Raw genomic sequence first — 18,771 nt, 5'->3', positions numbered from 1 at the left:
ATAGAAATGTTAAGGAAAAATTAAGTTCTGCAGAGAAGAGTGAAAGCACAGCAAGGAAGACCAGAAGTGAGAGATGATCTTATGAATTTAGAAGACACAAACAACCATGAGAAAAGCAAAAGGAAGAGATGTCTACTAGAGATTTTAGTAATAGTCAGAAATAGAGAAACAGAGTTGGGGTGAGGGACATCAAACAGTAAAATTTTGATGACAGCTACATCAAGTTTTTCCAACATCATCATTTGCTTTGTACTCAGAAACTGGAAACCATGTACTATTATAGAAGGCACTCTGTGAAAGATGTCATCCCTTATAATGTTACTCCAGAAGTAGACTAGCCTGCACGTTTAGTTCCTTTCTAAAAAGCTGTAGAGCTGGGAGACTATGACACAACTGTCTACAGCTTGGTTGCATCAGAAGAAAACTTCAAACAAACTTCCACAATTCTACTTGCTCTGCAGTATTGCTGTGCCTTATACTGGAAAAACAATTCTTCACAAGTACAACTCTGCCAACATTTCAGCCTTTCACTTTTTTTTTTGCTAAAAAAAAATAAAATAAAATTAACCTATTCTACTAATAATTCTGAATGTAAACTGGCCTAGATCTTAAACTAGTCATTGTGGTAAGCAACAGGAAAAAAAAAAAAAATCAGAAAAAAACTACAGGGGGAAATGTGAACTCCTGTGAGCTAACAGGTCAACTGGCTGAATCCAGTTAAGACACTGCCAACTGCAGCAGTCTCTTGTGCTGATTTTGGCACAAGACATGCAAAACAATAGCCTAAGACAAAATTATGGGGGGTTTTGTGCTTAAGAAGCATCTACACAGAAAATATGAGTTAACATGAGCCCATGAAGTTGCAGGCTTTAGACTTTTCCAGTTAAAAATTACTCTTCAACAGGATGGAATAATAATTTTTAAAAAAATAATAAAAAATTAGGTCACTAAGCTCTTCTTCATGGTCAAAATTATCCAATGCAGTATTTGGCTTAAACATGACGTATGACAGAAAATCTAGGTAATACTGGATTTTTAACTTCTTTGTATAAATATATTACTTTTCATCTATATAAAATAATTCTAATAACTGAAAAAAACTTATAGAAACACTAATAAAGAAAGCCTAAGTTAATGAAAAATGAGATAAATTTTGCATTCAATAATTGTGCAATAAAAACCCCACAGTCTTAAAGGAGATAAGGAAACTACCTCATTTTTTTCATGAAGGGGACAATCATAGTTGCAGGAACCAATAACACAGACTTACCATCATAATCTCGACAACGTTTCTTTGGCAGTGGAGGTCTTCCATAGGAGTTATGGTCCAGCTGCTCTTCATGGAACTCCGACCAGCTTTCAGTAGTGTTATTTCCATGATGAGCAGGAGCAATAACAGTAATAGTGCTGCTCAGTGTAGGGACAGGGTAGTGGCCGGATGAAATATTTGTCACAGAAGAAACTGGAGTATAATTGTTCTCTAATGGATCTGTTCTATCCATATCATATTTTGGCTTTCCCAAATCCCTTTCTGCAAGAAAAAGAAAGCAACAACATTACATTGGAGGATTTCTCTTGCACATTTTCAAAAGAAGCTGCCACTAGCCTGCGTTAAGTATTTATATTCCATATTAATAAACCTCGAAGTATAAAAATGTTAATTGAAATGCTGCAGAGGTTGCCCAGAGTGCCTGTGGTCTCCACCATTAGAGTTACTTACAACTCAACTGAATAGGCTCCTGAGCAACCTGCTCAAACTGCAACCTGCTTTGAGAAGTAGAGTTGGAACACGTAACATTCTGAGGTCTATTCCAGCTGTCATGGATTGAATTGAACCTGCTGTTGTTATTCATACCATGCCAGAGTCATGCCAGCTTTAAAAATTAAAGTGCTGACTGAAGCAAAGTATTATGGGGCTTGACTTTCAGATTGCAACACAGAAGGCTTCCTGTGCCATTTGCTGCCTCTGGGTTTTTTGGGTGTTGGTCTTTTCTGCTTGGATGGTAGGGGGACAAGGAGGCATGGGGGTGTAGTTTTATGGCTTGGGTTTTTGGCTTGCTTGCTTCTGCTTGTTGGTGCTTTGTGACATGCTTCTGCAAATAGGCTAGGATAGTTACGCATTTTGTACCACATTTATCTGATTCTTGATCAATAAACTCTATTCTTCTCTCACCTTTTTTTTTTTTTTTGGTCTGAATTCCAGGGGTTTTTGTGTGTCACTTTTCCCTCACTTCTGTGTTGGGAAAACAGCCAGGTTAATCCACTGGTTTGGTTTGACCCATTTTGTTCCAATTCAAACCATCACATATATTTGGGCACCCAACATGGTGCAGCGAAAGTAGCTGTTTTAATTAAGACAGTCAATTTTAGCAGTACACAAAGGGTTGAGATAACAAAAAAGAGATAACAAGGGGATTCAACTAAGGCTTGAAGCTTGTTAAAAGTTTTATATAGTTTTGGGGTTTTTTTCTCCTGTGCTGTGTTCACTATGTCAGAGTATTTGCTTTCTGCTGGGACCCAGCTCTGGTGCATTGGCATTTTGTATATATTCCTTCTGGTGACAACCTTTATCTCAGGGGAATGGCTTACAGTTCTGATGCTCCTGTGTTGGATACTGGCAGGCCAGAGTTTTTGCAGAGCAGGGCAATACAGGACTTTCTTAAGAATATCACTGAGAGATCTGCCACAATGCTGAATAATGATGAGTGGCAGGGTGTATGGGAACATCTGAGTAAATTCTTAGGGCAGTGGAATCCTGGAAATTCACCCCTGAGAAAGCGCAAAATCCTGACAAGCTGGTGAAATGTTTGGAAACGTGATTCTATGTTCCAAAGATTTAAGCAGAAAAATAGCAATCTGAAAGTACACAGTCAGACACTGTGTATTTTAAAAATACCTATTCCCCCAGTAAAGCATAAATCCTGTTTAACTTCAAGCACAGTATATGTTCTATATTGATAAATATATTCTAAAAACTTCAGATGGAAAGTTACTCAAAAAAAAAAAAAAGGAAGGGATGGGCAAGAACAAGGTAATCACCACTTGAAAACACTGCAAAAGTTACACATATAAAACATTGCAAGACTGTTAGTTGTATCATCACGTTGTTTACCTTCATTTTATCTGCATTCAAATGCATGTATTTATCACATGCAAAGCTATGCCGTGACTAGAGAAGTAAGAGTGCCTGACAGGTGTAGAACACTCCTGGATAGATACAGCAGTAGTATGTCCTTTTATTCGGCGTACAAACTAGTGTCTTGATTTTCTAATATTATGTTCAAATAAATGTCAGGTATCCATATTCAGAAAGATCATGAGGTAGAACATTTGGTAGACTCAACCCCACATTGAAAGGACAGTAATAAAAATGTCTTAAGTATGGCAGACGTGTGGGTAGAACAGAATTTCCTTAACGTGCTTAGAAAAAGAAACAAATCCTTAACTGTAAGATATAATCATTGCAGCTTATGTAAAATAATCTTTAAGATTTGGTTACACTGGAATCTTTCAGTTAAACTGCTACATGTTCTTTAACTTGCTTCTTCCTAAGTTGTTTGGAAAGTATCTGCTCTGCATTCCTACTTTTATGGATGAGTTACCAAGGCCCATTCTACACAAAGTAAAATAAGACACAGGAGACTTAAATCAGACTATGTCACTATCTATATTGTCTAACACAGAATAAAGATATAAAATTACTCTTAATGCTCTTTTCCAATGTATCAGTAATTACTGTGGGGGGAGAAAGCACTCTTTTCTGCTGAATAAAGAGCTTTGTTTTTGAAGAAGTTTGGTTTCAAAAGCTAATGTACTGAAGCCTTTAGTCTTACATATATGTGCATATGCAAATATTTACTATAATCATTTCAGCCCCTCCCTATGATGTCCAGAAGACAAGATGAAAAGAGGAGAGGCTGTATTGTTCTGCTTGACAAGTCATTTGCTGCCAAATGTGTAACTTCTCTCAGTTCTACCTCTGTAGATAGGTATTAATTCCTGCATCTTCCCACATGATTCTGAGTTTCCTACAATGTAATCACATATAATTAACTTGAATTTTTCTGCTTCTCTTACAACACTGCTTAAAAGTGGCCACCACAGTCAAACATATTATAGAAGAATGGAAGGAGACAGTGGAAAAGAAGCATTGAAAATATATCACATAAACCTTAATTTCATAGAAAAAACAAGCTACATTTGAACAAAGTAATAAAAATAACAGAAGAAATGTTGGTATATCTTGCTAAGTTTAGTTTCTAAATTTTGTAGGCGACATTCACCGTATTTTAGAGACCAACTGTTGGTACCTCTGCTTCGTGTTCTACTCCGGCTTCTGCTCCGGTCTCGATCCCGGTCCCGCAATCTCTCCTTGCTCCAGCTTCTACTTCGACTTCTACTGTAGCTTCGACTTCTCCCTCTTCTCCTGTTATATCGATCCCTATAGGAATCTCTTCTGGGAGGATTTCGGTCATAGTCTCTCTTCCGAGAGCGTTCATCTTTTTTCCTTTCATCACGGCTTCTAAACATGCAATTTTGTGAGTAAAATCATAAGCATTATTAATCTGTAATTTAAAACTTTAACTACCAACAGAAACCTCAAGAAACAGCAACAGAAAATTAGAGAAAAGTTACTATGGCCACTCCTGTAGTATGAGAAGACTTTTAAAATTCTGTAATTTGATTTATGTGTTACACTTTACTATCAGTAAGATTTAACACATGCTAAATTCCTTTTCTGACCAATGCTGCACTTCCTAAGTTGGAAAGTGTAATGGGTTGGGGCAGATCCCCTCCCCACCACAGGCAGAAATAACGACTCAGACAAACGGATTGCAATGGCCACAGAAATATAAAAAAGGTAACAGTTACTAAAGAGAAAGCTCTAAATTAAAATTATCACAATTCAATCTCAATACTGAGCAGAGTAAGTATTGTAGCATAAACCATGAATTTAACATAAAACTGAATCATAGAAGTCAAATGTGATAGCTGTGCACAACTCAGACAGCTTAGACTTATATAGTCATCATTTAACTACACATGCATAAAAGCAGAGTGCCTTATTTTTAGGCTTGCTAGGTGGTAATACGCAAAGAAAACATTTAGAAACATCATAAAAACCCAGATACATTTCATTACTATTATTATACAAAAGGTTAAGCAAAATTTATTACCTGGTATCTCTGTAGCGAGAACTTGATTGAGGAGGGCTGTGATTTAACCTTCTAGAAAACTTTTTCTCTCGCTCTTCCTCTTTAACGATCTGAATTTCAAGTACATGAATTGGATCAAAACATGAGTATACTATAATGGAGACCTCTGTACAATTAAATAAAACCAAAACCTCAACAGGCTGAGCAAAGTCAGCAGTGACATTTTTGGTCGAATGCAATTAGAGAATCTTTGTAACCCAATAGATTTCTATTTCTAGGAATATTCAAAACATGGATTAGGAGAAAATGAAGGAGCATAAGTAGTCTTTACTGTGCAGCACTAAAAATACTTCTGCTTTTGCACAAGTGAACAAAAATCCATACTAAGGTGAAGTGACAGATCTGGGAAGACATGAATATTCAACAATCGACACAGCGAGGTCTTTTTCTTCATCAGAAGGTTAGCTGTTTCAGCTCATGGTTAAACAGTTTCATGCAGCCAAACCTAGGCTGCTGCTGAAAAGGACAAACCCCTTCTGGCTCAAAGAACTACATGAACACTTGTGACAGAATAAAGTCATTACCTGGATCGAGCACCTGAAGGAACAAGCACTGCCATTTGGAATGGCAGCCTGGATTTATGCTGAATTAAAGAGTGTAATAACTCCAATGGCAATTCCCAGCAAAAAATTAATATAGGTTGCACTGGAATTTATATGCTACTTGGTAACTTTATTGACATCTGCCTAGTCAGAACCATTTTGGTTTACTTTTGAAGCACACACATATATTTAGAAAAATTGTGTAGCAGCACTCAAAGTACTAGGCACAAAATCTTCAGACGTATTTTAATAGCATAGTGTAACTTTTGAGACTACCATTAATAAAATAATAAAAGCAATATAATATAAGGAAACTAAAGGATGAGGAGAAAAGAAATGCATGAAAAATGAAAAATAGAAAAAAACCCACACAAACCAAACAACACCCCCCCCCAAAACCAAACAAACCACAAACCCCACAACAATGCCTACCTCTTCTTTTTTTGTCTCTTTTTCTTGATGCTGAAAAAATTCTACTTTCAAGCTTCCTGATGATGGTTGTTCTGGTGGAGGTAGGTAACTTTTTGTATTCACAGCATCAAACAGTTTTTCCACAAATATCTGAGTTTCTATAAGTAAAGAGTGTACAAGCATTCATTACTCAAACCTTCAGCTACAATTTGCTTTTAAAATAAATAAATATCTGCCACCCCCATCTCCAAAATTAGCATTCAACAAAAAGTTAAATTACATGATTATACAAAATGGTATTAAAAAGGACATTTACTGAGTCAAGAAATATGTCAGTAACAATGACGTTTCAAAAGTTTTCAATCCTTGAGACATTAGATAATGTCTCATATTAAAACACCTGGAAGAATACTTCTTGAATACATACCGAGCTCCAACACTGATGGCATTAACTCTTTAATATTCGTAATACTCTTCCAGGAATACAAAGAGACATAAAACACACACAATATACACATTTTGTGCATACAACTGGTTTATAAAACGAGTTACTCCACTGTTAAAAGTAATAAATCTAATAAAGAAATAAATGTATGATTCTGTGCTAAAAGATTGTCTGAATGAATTAAACATGACAGTCTCTTCAGTCAGGCCAAAGACCATACCTTTCTGAAGAAATACATCCAGCTGATCAACACACAGCGCCTTCAGCTCCTTTTCGCTTTTATCCTTTTTTACCAACGCCAGAACATATTTAGCTAGGGCAGATGGATCTGCATCACATCTACAAAAATATTAATTTAAAAAAATTAAATAGACAGAATTAAATTACATAAGTTTATGTCTGAAACTGGTATGACTAATACATCAAAACATTTCCCATCAAAGCAACTGTAGAACACCCAGTGGCATTTAAGACAAGAGTCCAGATATGCAAGATTGTTAAGCACAATCTTTCTTTTCTAGAGAAGTAACTGCCTAGAGTGTTTCCAAAAAGTATTTCAAGGAACACCTTATAGCACACTAGAACTATTTAGAATGGAACAGCCTCAACTGCCTAATTGTCTTAAATCTAATTACAAATACAACAAATACTTCCACAATTTCACAAAGATGAAATCAGTAATTCTGAGTGTAATATTGCGTGACTGTTCACAAGGAAAAAGGGAGGCTGTGGATGCCCCTTTGCTTGCAGTGGTCAAGGCCAGATTGGATCAAGCCTTGAGGGGCCTGGTCTAGCAGAAGATGCCCCTGCTGATGGCACGGTGGTTGGAACTAGATGATCTCCAAGGTCCCTTCCAACACAAACCATTCTATGAATCTATGAATACAGTGATAAAGTAGAAGTGATTTATGCTATAAATAAATTTTAAAAATTTAAAAACTGAGACTCTCCTAAAAATATTTTTAAAGAATCATATTACTACCTACATATAAACATCATTAAAACATGAAAATAATTTTAAAAGCTTACAGTAAAAGCATTCCTATATTAGCACAGAAATCACTATGAGAGGCACACGAGGAAGGGAAAGTTAGGGGATTATTATCCATTTCAGACATCTAAATTCAGCCTAAAATTAAGTATGGAGCACTCCCATGTAAAAGCTGATGGTCCTGTACACATCAGTAAAAAATCAGAACCAAGTAAGCTGTATTTGCACAGTAAGTAGAACATTATTTAATATAACTTACGTAGTTTTATTTTAACGCTTTGTGAATAATAATCTACACTGAACTCTGTAGTGGTATTATAGAGCAAAACCTGCCAAAGCAAATGAGAATACTGCAAAACACTGTTTCACACTTCATAATTCAAAGCCAGTAACTAATAAAGTGGTAAGATACTGGTTTATCAGGCAGACCAGCAGCATTTTCTTGAACTATTTAATCCCATTATTTAGCATAAACCAAAAAAGACCCTGAAGAATCCACAAAACGCAGGATTTCACACACGTGCTGGTCATGTGATAGACAGTTAAGCTTGTTTTGGTGGTGATCAAAGTTAGTACCAGTGTTTTTAAAAACTACAATAAAAGGGAAAAAATTGCACTGATGCATCCTAATTGTGTGGTTTCCTCAACAAAAATAATGGGGGAAATAAGAAAAATTAAGCAGTAGTCAGGGAGTTACACTGAGTATCACACATATTACCGTGCTAACACAGAAGTCCACTAGTCACAATAAAGGAATAAAACAGCAGTTCCCAATTTCTTCCACATTAAAAGAAATGAAATTTCACTGCCGATCTTAATTACAAATCTGAATATTGATCATTTAAATGACAGGCCTTTTAGACATTGGGTAGGAGAAACCAAATACATTATTATATCACACCAGCAATTTCTTCTCCCCAAAATATTATCTCGGGCACAGCAAGATGCATCCTCCTTGAAAACATATCCAATAAGCAGAGGAAGCAGATTTGTCAGCATCCATCCTGAGATACTCTGGATAGTTTGGGCCCAGCATAGAGTGCTCTGAAGTTAAAGGTCAGAGCTTCAAACAACTCAGCACCCTCTAGAAAATAGGCAATAGCAGAATTTCATGCTGTAAAAGCAACTTGAGCTGCTAGGGGAGGTACCGCAGTATTCTGTGTTAGTCTGCATTATTTATAGATACAGGAGATGAGAGGTCACAACCAATCCACATTCCAGAACAGCCTGCATGCAGTAAACTGACAAAATGCAAATACACCCTGCTAATCAAACAAACAGACCAGACATCAATTGAAAACTCTTCAGAAATGTTTTCCTTCAACTATCACACCTAGTTTACCCCATTCAGATGAAAAAATGCAAGCACCACATCATAGAATCATAAGGGTTGGAAAGAGACCTCAAGGATCATCTAGTTCCAACCCCACTGCCATGGGCAGGGACACCTGACACTAGATCACATCCCTCAGAGCCACATCCAGCCTGGCCTTAAAAACTTCCAGGGATGGAGCTTCTAACACCTCTCTGGGCAACCAGTTCCAGTGTCACACCACCCTTCCTAATATCCAATCTGAGTCTACCCATTTCTAATTTTTTTCCATTCCCCCTAGTCCTATCATTACTTGACACCCTAAGAAGTCCCTCCCCAGCTTTCTTGTAGGTCCCCTTCAGATACTGGAAGGCCACAATTAGGTCTCCTCAGAGCCTTCTCTTCTCCAGACTAAACAGCCTAGCTCCCTCAGTCTGTCCTTATAGGAGAGGTGCTCCACCCTTCTAATCATCCTCATGGCCCTCCTCTCTGGACACATTCCAGCACCTTCAGATCCTTCCTGTAATATTTTGGAAGCAGGCAGATAACCACCTACAACAAGAGTGGTAGGTCTGCAAAGTCATTTTATGTTATTAGTACCTAAGCACATAATCCAAACATACTAACAGAAAGTCTGGTGTTGAAGAGCTGTTCATCACAGGCTGCAATGAAGAGCTCTTACCTGGTATAGCACACAGAAGATCCCAAGGTCAACATTTCATAACTTCGCAATGCTCAAATTTGCAAAGTTATTTATTTTTTTACTGTTCCTCAATGCAACAGCAGTATTACTACGGAATCACAGAATTAACCAGGTTCGAAAAGACCTTAGAGATTATCAAGTCCAACCTATAATACAGTTTTTTTGAATCCTCTACCACTTTCAAGCTGAATCATGCCTCAGAAAATTAGTGTGCTATTTTCATATTATCTAGGTATAGTTATAACAGGAAAACAACTTAGGAGGAAGAGAATATTTTCACATGGCAATTCCCAGTTCTTTTCATCTCCTTTCTATTCACCACAGAAATTAGATAATACACTACAAGTATTCAGTTTAAAGTAATTCCTCTCTCATGAGCAGTATAGAAAATGGAAAATCTTGTCTAAAAAGCCACCTAGACTCCAAAAGGTGTTAAAAAAAAAAAAAAAAGCCACCAAAAACCAACCACACTCCAAAAAACCACCAGCCACAGACAAACAAAACTTCAAAACACAAGCAAACAAAAATGGTTGAAAAATAATGAGTAAGTAGTGCTGTCACTGCGCCCCACCATGATGATCTTGGAAATCATAGTAATACTGTCCATGCTAGAGTAACCTCAGAATTTGAATCTACCCACCCATCTCCAAGACACACTCAAGTGTACATAAATGTTACTTATAAGTTCCAAAGCAGAATCACATTCTCCTGTGCAATACAAGCACATATGAACAATGCAAGAAATTGTACTGAACTCTATTACTATTACATAGTGTTAGTCTAGAAATTCCCCTGCACATAACAGTAAGAATATTTATTTTGGCTACTCAGCAAGTTTTTTTCAGAAATACTGTCAAATTACTTTAAGTTAATACCAACTAAGCAATAGTGAATAAAATGCATTTTGTGGTACAGAGAGATGGAGAAAATGTTTTGTGTAAATTGACAGTAGGATTTTGTATTATTTCCATTTTTAAAACTAAACTTCAAGTGATCATTACCCAGCAAAAAGCTGATTTTTCTTTCTATACTGACTTAGAAGACTTCTCTATGTCCGTTGAAAGCTCAAAGACACCCACGAATTGATGTCTCCTCCACACTATTGTAAAGACCATGATTGTTTCAATTTGTGGAAATCATCGTTAATAGCTTTGTTTGGAAAGAACTGCTGGTTTTGAAGCAATTCCTTTCTGAATTCTGAAATGTTGTGCATAAAAATTCTCTATCCTTTTGTTGGGACAAAACCTGCTGGCTTGGACTGTAGGTGCCTTGAGTTTTTCTGATAAACAAATCCTTACATTTTCCAGTTTGCATTATTTTCTTACAGAACAGCAGACTTTTTATGTGAAAATATGCAATGTGTTTGCGCTACCTTTTTTTGTGCATACACAAATTTTTCGACCATTTTAAGCTAAATTTATCAGTTCTTCTAAGCCTCTTTCAATGCTATTTTATTCAGTGATGTCATCAGCAAAATATACTGGTCAGCCTAAGAACTTAGCATACAGTATGCATCATGCTATGTTTTTGCAGATTATAAAACAAATTCAGAGTTCAACCTAGGTGTTTTTTTAACCAAAATACCACTTACACATTTCAAATAGCCTAAGTTGCACTCAGAATTAAGAATACTATTTTTCAATTCTATTGTTCACAGAGTGATTGAGTATTTACAATTATTAGACACAGGTTTGCATCCTTAGCTTAACTTGAATACAGTGTCACATCACAGACCTGAATGTAGATGGAATCTGTGTGTTAAAAGCTGACTGAAGTTTACACATAACTTCATTTTTATGCTAGAAATTTGCAACTAGAAAAAGTCACATGCACTGAAACCTGTAAAACATTTCTCAGCTTTGAATGCCATCTCTTTGTCCCCTCAACTTTTTGTAGGCATGTGCTGCAAGCAGTAATAAACAACAATAATGAGATATATTTCTCCCATTTCCTCTTTCATGTTTTCCTTAACCAACAGCTGGCACAAGCAACTGCACTCATTTCCACTGCAGCAAGTACATAGAATCATAGAATGGTTTGGGTTAGAAGGGACCTCTAAACATTATGTAGTCCATCTGCATCCCAGTTCCTGATACATTTAAACACTGCAGTACACTTTTCTACACTCACTTTCTGAATATATGACCCTACCCAGTAAAGTTAAATGTTTTTACCTCTAGTAATGCTTTTTTTGCAGAGTCTAGTCTATCAGAGAACATGCAGTGTCTACTGCTCTGTTACTAAATATGGGAGATTGCTTTTGTAATCCTGCTTTAATAACCAATATTTAAAATACAGGCGCAGATGAAAGGACTATCTTATTAAAGCTCTACATGTGTCTTCAGAGAATGATCTGGATAACTCCAACTGCTAAGCACCATACCAAAACTTTAAAACTTAAGACACAATCAAATATCATGCTTAATTGTAAAAGCAAGAGTTCACAACGGCCAAAAATCCTCACAGAAGAGCTCAAAATCCTTTGTTTCTCGCATCAACTTACTTTGCAGTCATGGTTTGAAATTATCATTTCAAATAAGGAAAATAAAGAGGAATGTTTAAGTTGTTAAGAGCAAATTTAAGCCTTAAAATATAAGCATTTTTAAATAATAAGGTTTTGAGAAAGCAAAAGTAATTTAGCTGGAGAGGACTCACTTCTCTGTGTGGTCAGAGTTTTCTTATTATTTGAACACTTAGCAATTCATTAACCACCACTTGATTTATCAACATTCAGATTGACATTTTTAAAAATATTAAATACTAAACATATTTTGAGAACCCACCTTGATTTTTGTAATCACCATGCAATTACAGGCATCAGCCTTAACTTTTAAATTCAGTGGATATGGAATACATATTCAAGTTTTTTGCAAAAGCTGGATCTTACTGGTGTATCTGTACACATAAAACCCCTTATTAAGAACAGAGCTTACACTGACTTAGATTTCACCAACAGCTAAAAGTAATTAAAAAGGCAGAACAGCTAAACCAGCAAAACACCCTTGTACATAAATATTGCAGAAAAACTATTTTAAAAGACATTGAATATAAGCACACATTAAGTACCCCTCAAGTATTAAGAAAGAATAAACACAAACTTTGAGTACAGTATGCTAAGGACATATTTTACCAAGTTAGCGCCTACAAATTTGTTTCAAGCATCACTATGAAAAAAACCAAAACAAACAAATAGCATGTCTGAGTATTTTTAATGGAAAAGGTATCAAAAGGGAAGGCAGGTCTGAAAGAGTCTGTCGGACTAAATAATCCACTATCAACTGAGGACTTTGGGCATGTGTCTCTAACAGGGTCCTGAACTCTCCACAAAGCAAATACCAACTATGAGACCACTAGGACTTCTGTTCAAATACTTACATCAACAGCAAAAAATACCCCAAACATCTGATGAATTCTTAAACCAAGAGAAAGAAGAAAAAAAGCAAGGAATTAAAAAACGGCAAGTGGACTCAAGAACAATAGCTGTGAAGTTGCTAAAATAATTGAAAAATTCACATATTTAAATAGTTTATTGATGTTGTCTATCCTACTGTAGTCCAAGTTCGTCAAGTAACATTCTCAAACAAGACAAAGCACAGAATGAGTAAAGATACATATTCTAGGTTTCCTTCATACATATCAATCTGAAGCCTTACAAAGTATTAACAAATTAGCCTGAGGGGAAATCTGAAATACCTAAACCCAGATACTTGCCTCTCAGAAAAAAATATACACCTGTCCAGTGCTCCAGTGAAGTTCCTCATACTGCAATTCATCAATTAAGTCAGTTCTTAATAAGTAAAGTGGCCACTTAGAACTGGAACATTACAAGAGTATTTATTTCTGGTGATTTTCTCTTTTAAAGTAGTTTCTGCAGTATTTGATACAGACCTGGTACTATGGTGCTGTAGTAAACATTAAATAAATAGGTTTAACAGGAGGAAAACCCTTGATTTTGCTTAAAATCTCACTGGCATTGCACAAGAAACCACTGCTTAAATTTTACAGGTATTGGACAACAATTCAACCATCACATGGAAAACAAATCTGATTTCTTTTTAAGCTTCTGGCAATATAATTAAATTCATACTTTTCTATGTGTCTTTAAAAAAAAATAATGTAGTAGTGTTACAAAGTCTGCCCTCTGGTGATAATGTTCACAAAATGTATGCAAATTCCCAAAGGCAGATATACAGAAGCAGTGTTTAACTATAAGACATGTAACCTTTTCACCATCTGGAAGGCAAAAAAAAAATCCCCACACTGAAGCTGTCAAACTGTAATCTGACAGTTTTCCTTAAATGAACACAGCTACTCACTTAAGGGGAAAAAAATGTACTTTGGGGAGGGAGAAGCATGAGGACCAAAAGAAACCGATAATCATTAGATCATTGTATTTGTTCATTTCAGATGTATTTCATCACCTTTAATTCAAGCTAATGCCAAGATCCTCAATTTAGACTTCATCTTGGACATAGCTAGTGTTGAGTGCACTACTTTAAATGGTAACAGAAACTACCTAGTGTTTTTTCCTTCATTTTTTAAAATGGATGTATTGCAAGTCCTGGAACTTCGTCCTTGACGAATTTAAAATATCACAGTACATTGAAACTGCAAAGGCATGTATGAAGTCCTCCAGACACTAAATGGTCCTTCCATAAAGGAAATAATGTGTAGGTACAAGTTATTTCTCATACTCTGAACCTCAGAATTTACAACCAGAGACAAATTTTGTTGCCTACAGATTGAAGTTATAGTTCTCTAGAACACTGCTCAGCTCTTGACACAAACCAAGGTGGACATGGTTATATCTTAAAGCTGAGAGACACATATTGTGTTTGCAAGGCTGAGTGGGTGAAGAAAAACATATGTTGCACGTCGGGCAGAGCAGCTTGCGTAACTTAGGCAGTTGTACCATTCTGTTGTGTTTCTGCAACACAAAACCAAAAAACCCACCAAACAAACAAAAATTCCAAACCAACCAACCCAACCCACTCCCCAACCAAATAAATCCACTATTAAAAGCAACAGTGTCAGTAACTAAAATGAATGATGGACTCATTCTGCAGATCCAGCTTTGATCTCTCACTACTGTAAAGGAGTGGGACCACTTAAAATGTTTGCTTTCATTAATTTTTTGTCAGTATTGAAAGTAATAGAAATACAGAGGAATGCTACAGCTTCCAATGATGTTAAGTAAATTACCAATAACATTACAATAGTTCTAAATTCTCACAATATCCAGATCTGACATGTTCATAGAGCTGCAACCAGTAACCAGAGGCTTAAATGTCACCCCTAGATTCAGGACAGTTCTCATGAGGCAGAACAGCTGTCAGCATGCTGGCTATCCAAGATGCATTCAATGCAGAAAGCAAAAATCATCAGTGTCTCTGACTTGTGATGTAGCCAAAGGGTTCCATTTTGCTGGTGATGCTCAGTGCAAGAACAAGGTTGGTTTCCTATAATAAGAGTAATTTTCTCCTCTATTTTCTCCTTTCAACTACACCTTATAATAGCAATATTTTATTTCTATCATAGTATTTTTCACAAAAGTTTAGCAGTACCAGCAGTGTTAAGTTAGGAATCTCAACTTCTCAAATACAGCAGCTCTCCCTGAGTTACTCCTCATTACAGGAGAGTAACTTCACTAGTGTTAAGACAGTGACATGCTGAAGACAGTATGTCTTGTATCTTAGTCATTAATAGCTTAATGTGAAGTGTTAACAGAGTAAGTGAAATTAAAAGAAACAGCTATTGCTTTTAGGAATTTTCACAGGAAACAAGACTGAAACTTCCTGGTGGGCCAATAAGCATAACTGGCAAGATGGCATGCTACATGTAGAAGAACGGAATGCTGAAGTTTTTCATTCTATTTCTATTCTTTCAGTATTTTGGCCTATTTGTTACATCAGTATTAAACCCTTTTTTTTCCCCCATTACCTTTCTTAAGTAACTAGGTGAAGATAACTAAGTCATAATCTACTGACAATTAAGCAAGGATCCAACAGCCAAAAAATTATGCTTTTCAACCTTTCTTTGTTAAGTATAACAAACACAAATAGAACAGTGAAGGCATAACTGAATGTCTAAGCATACTATTTATCATAAAATATTCCCATGATAAATATATTCAAAACATCCTTTAAACAATTTGGATTTTATTCCTGTCCTGGAAGAGGCATTAACAAGCCAGCTGAACCTGTTTGGCCACTGCCCTTTCTCCTCCATCCCATTGCAGGGTCCAGGTTTGAGGTCGAGGAGCCAACATGCAGGTGCCGTTAAGGCTTTCTGGAGGGGGTGGAAGCTGGACCCCAAGCCTCACGTTTCAGAGAGGCAACTGCACGTGTCAGAGGCTATGAGAGAAGGCGTGTGCACTTTTGCCTGCCAGACATTTTGAACTGAGCGGTGGGATTTAAATAGCTAATGTACCATTGGGACGTTCATTTTTCAAAAAGGGAATTTATATGGGAAGATTTCAGAGCCTCTCTCTTAAAGCTCTGGGCTTCTCCTCCCCCACTCCCGCAGCATAGTGTTTAGATCACCACCACAGCAGCATGTCTCACTCTCTCTCACTTCCTCTAATTTTGGATACTACCTTTTGGATTATTCCTGCCCTTTGGATTACAAACACAAACTCAAGAGTATGGCATCATACAGCAAAGGTTTTGGTAGTTAACAGCTCAGCTGTTTGTGAGTAACTTACACTAATTTACCTGGCTATTTCTAAGGTTTATAGATTGTTTACCTGTTGATCAGCTCTGTTTTGAACCCAAGGTGGTGCATCTTGCCACCCGGGGCAGCATTGCTGTTTGTTTTTGCGCTTATGAGAGTTTTCTAGTTTGTTCCTCTGTACCGCAAGTTCTGATTTTTCTAGACTGTTATTCCACTGTTCATTAGCATCCTATTGTGTGTAATTAACCTATCATCGATTGGGCAAAGGAACCTGGATCAAATTGGCTCAGATTTTTTTTACATATATTTAATAAATAGTAGTCATATTTTACCTTTCTCATATTTCCAGCTTATCAATTTGGTCAAAAACTGTATCAAATCCCCCTGACATCATCATGATCACTTACAGAATAAACAAATAGGGAAAAAAAGTTTCATTTTTAATGGATGTATATAAACTGCATAAATATTGTTTTAGGTATTTTTTCGTCTTCCTTGCAAGTCTAATTTGGTATGTGAGTAAATCTTCATAAAAGTGTAAATACAGTGAAGTTGAAAAAAAAAAAAAAAAGGGGGGAGACTTCATCAAGTTGTAAGTAAAATTCAGTGGCCCAGCAAAAGATTTTAATTAATTTTATTTTACACAAAGTAATTACAAACAAGACAATTTTGCACTGGAAAGAACTAGGGCACAGGGAGAACGTCATGAAGTCTTAAAATGAAAAACGATGAGAGCAGCTTTAGTACAAAAAAGCTGATTCTTTTACACAAGTAGAGTTTCAAATAAAAAATAAAAATACACAACCAAAAAAAGACATTTCTGCTCAGAAATTTGCCAACACAGATATTCCAGCAAGGACTACATACAGAGTTTATACAGGATCTCAAATTAACTTGCAGAAAAGAAATCTATCATTATAGACATGGCTCAGCAAGGACTTTATTAGTACAGAAAATTAGAAGTGACAAGATGTAAGGTTATATTCCAAGTTTAACGTTATTTTCAAACACTTTAACAGGAACCATGCCATGGACAGGAAGCATGTAACACTAGAAAAAGTATACTGCTGTTTACAAGCAACAATGACAACAAAAACCTTCTTTAAAAAGATGACTGTAGTTGAACCTACAAGATAGTTCCAGTCAAATACACAGCAGCCACAGCACAAAAGTACTCTTGCCACTTTGTTTACACTATTAATTACTACAGTCCCATAACTGCATCTGTTATGGTTTTGTGTGCGTATTTAGTAGTATTCAGTACACCAAACTGAGCTACTCAAAAAGCATTTCCAAAACCACAAAAGCAGCCTCTTTGGAGAGCTGTAGAAAGTTACTAGAGAACTACCACCCCTGAAGCAGTGCTGGACTGCATGGCAGCATTTACACTTTCTGCTTCACTGCAACGAGACCAGATGCAGATAAAGACTGTTTGCATGGAGCATCACCAAGGCTTTGCTTGAAAAAAGCAGTAGAGCAGTTCAAAATGAACAATGCCAACAACGCACTGCAAACAAACAACAAATTCCAAAACTTAAATCCTCCATCATTCCTCCAAACATTGTTGTCTACTATGAAGAGTGTTTCCCAGAGGCACCACATGAATGTAATCCAGCAACCGAATGATTTTTGGTCCCTACAATTATAGAATACATGTTTCATTACACTAAAAAGTTACCATTCTTGATAATGCTTTAGCATAATTAAAGATAAAACTTCATGACAAAATGAACTAATCTTTATGGATATTTCTATCTTCTAGTTCTGAAATATCTTGAAGCTCTTTCAGTATCACTAAGGTTGGAAGAGACCTCAAAGATCATCGAATCCAACCTCTCACCACAGACCTCATGACTAGAGTAGGGAGGGCACTACTGCCCACTGCAGGCTTGAACTCACAACGTTCCCATTAAGGGTCTTAGGTGCTACACTATGCTTCAGAAATACCTGTGTTACAGCCTTTGGAACAAGCTATATAAATCCTGATTAAAAGCTGCTAGGTAGTCAGAAATAAAGGATGTTCTAACTACTCAACTCTAGATAAATGAAGACCTATACGTGTGTGTATAAAATTTATTTACCTATCTTCTTAAATGCACTTCTCTCCTTAAAGCTATACACCATCTCCATAAGGTTCCAATACATTTTATCTTGCAGATAAAGGTTTCTGAAAGAGCCACAAGATAAGAACAGTTGGCACTTTTTTTGTTTCGTATCATTAAGGAAAAGACAAGGTAGATGTTATTTCCAGGCTATGGTAACACCTCTAGACAGCCAGCACTTAGATCCTCATTGTACTAGTACTGCACCAAGTTACATTCTACGAACTGCACACTAGAATTTTCATACTGCCAGAAGCTATAGCTGTAGGCACAAACTTCAGACAGCTGAGATCAGAAGCAGAGCCAAGAGTATTTGACTGCTAGGAAATAATACTTCTCCACCAATTCCAACATTTACTAGAATAATGCAGTTACAT

General features: G+C 36.4%; 1 protein-coding gene across 5 annotated transcripts in view; it reads right to left on the bottom strand.

The window, feature by feature from the left end:
* RBM26 (RNA binding motif protein 26) overlaps positions 1–18,771 on the bottom strand; it is a 52,572-nt gene that overhangs the window by 31,120 nt on the left and 2,681 nt on the right. For 3 of the 5 annotated variants that reach the window (XM_054162993.1, XM_054162995.1, XM_054162997.1), the window contains exons 2-6: positions 6,835–6,953; positions 6,191–6,327; positions 5,178–5,266; positions 4,284–4,522; positions 1,271–1,531 (exon numbers count right to left, since the gene is read on the bottom strand). In XM_054162993.1, the coding sequence (XP_054018968.1) occupies positions 1,271–1,531; positions 4,284–4,522; positions 5,178–5,266; positions 6,191–6,327; positions 6,835–6,953 (845 nt within the window). The remainder of the gene's footprint in view (positions 1–1,270; positions 1,532–4,283; positions 4,523–5,177; positions 5,267–6,190; positions 6,328–6,834; positions 6,954–18,771) is intronic. The other 2 variants (XM_054162994.1, XM_054162996.1) reach the window with 1 other exon arrangement.

Source organism: Dryobates pubescens, chromosome 7, assembly GCF_014839835.1.
Source record: "Dryobates pubescens isolate bDryPub1 chromosome 7, bDryPub1.pri, whole genome shotgun sequence".
Classification (NCBI taxonomy): domain Eukaryota; kingdom Metazoa; phylum Chordata; class Aves; order Piciformes; family Picidae; genus Dryobates; species Dryobates pubescens.
The sequence above is the reverse complement of the archived record's forward strand: the minus strand, read 5'-3'. Positions and strand labels throughout refer to the sequence as shown.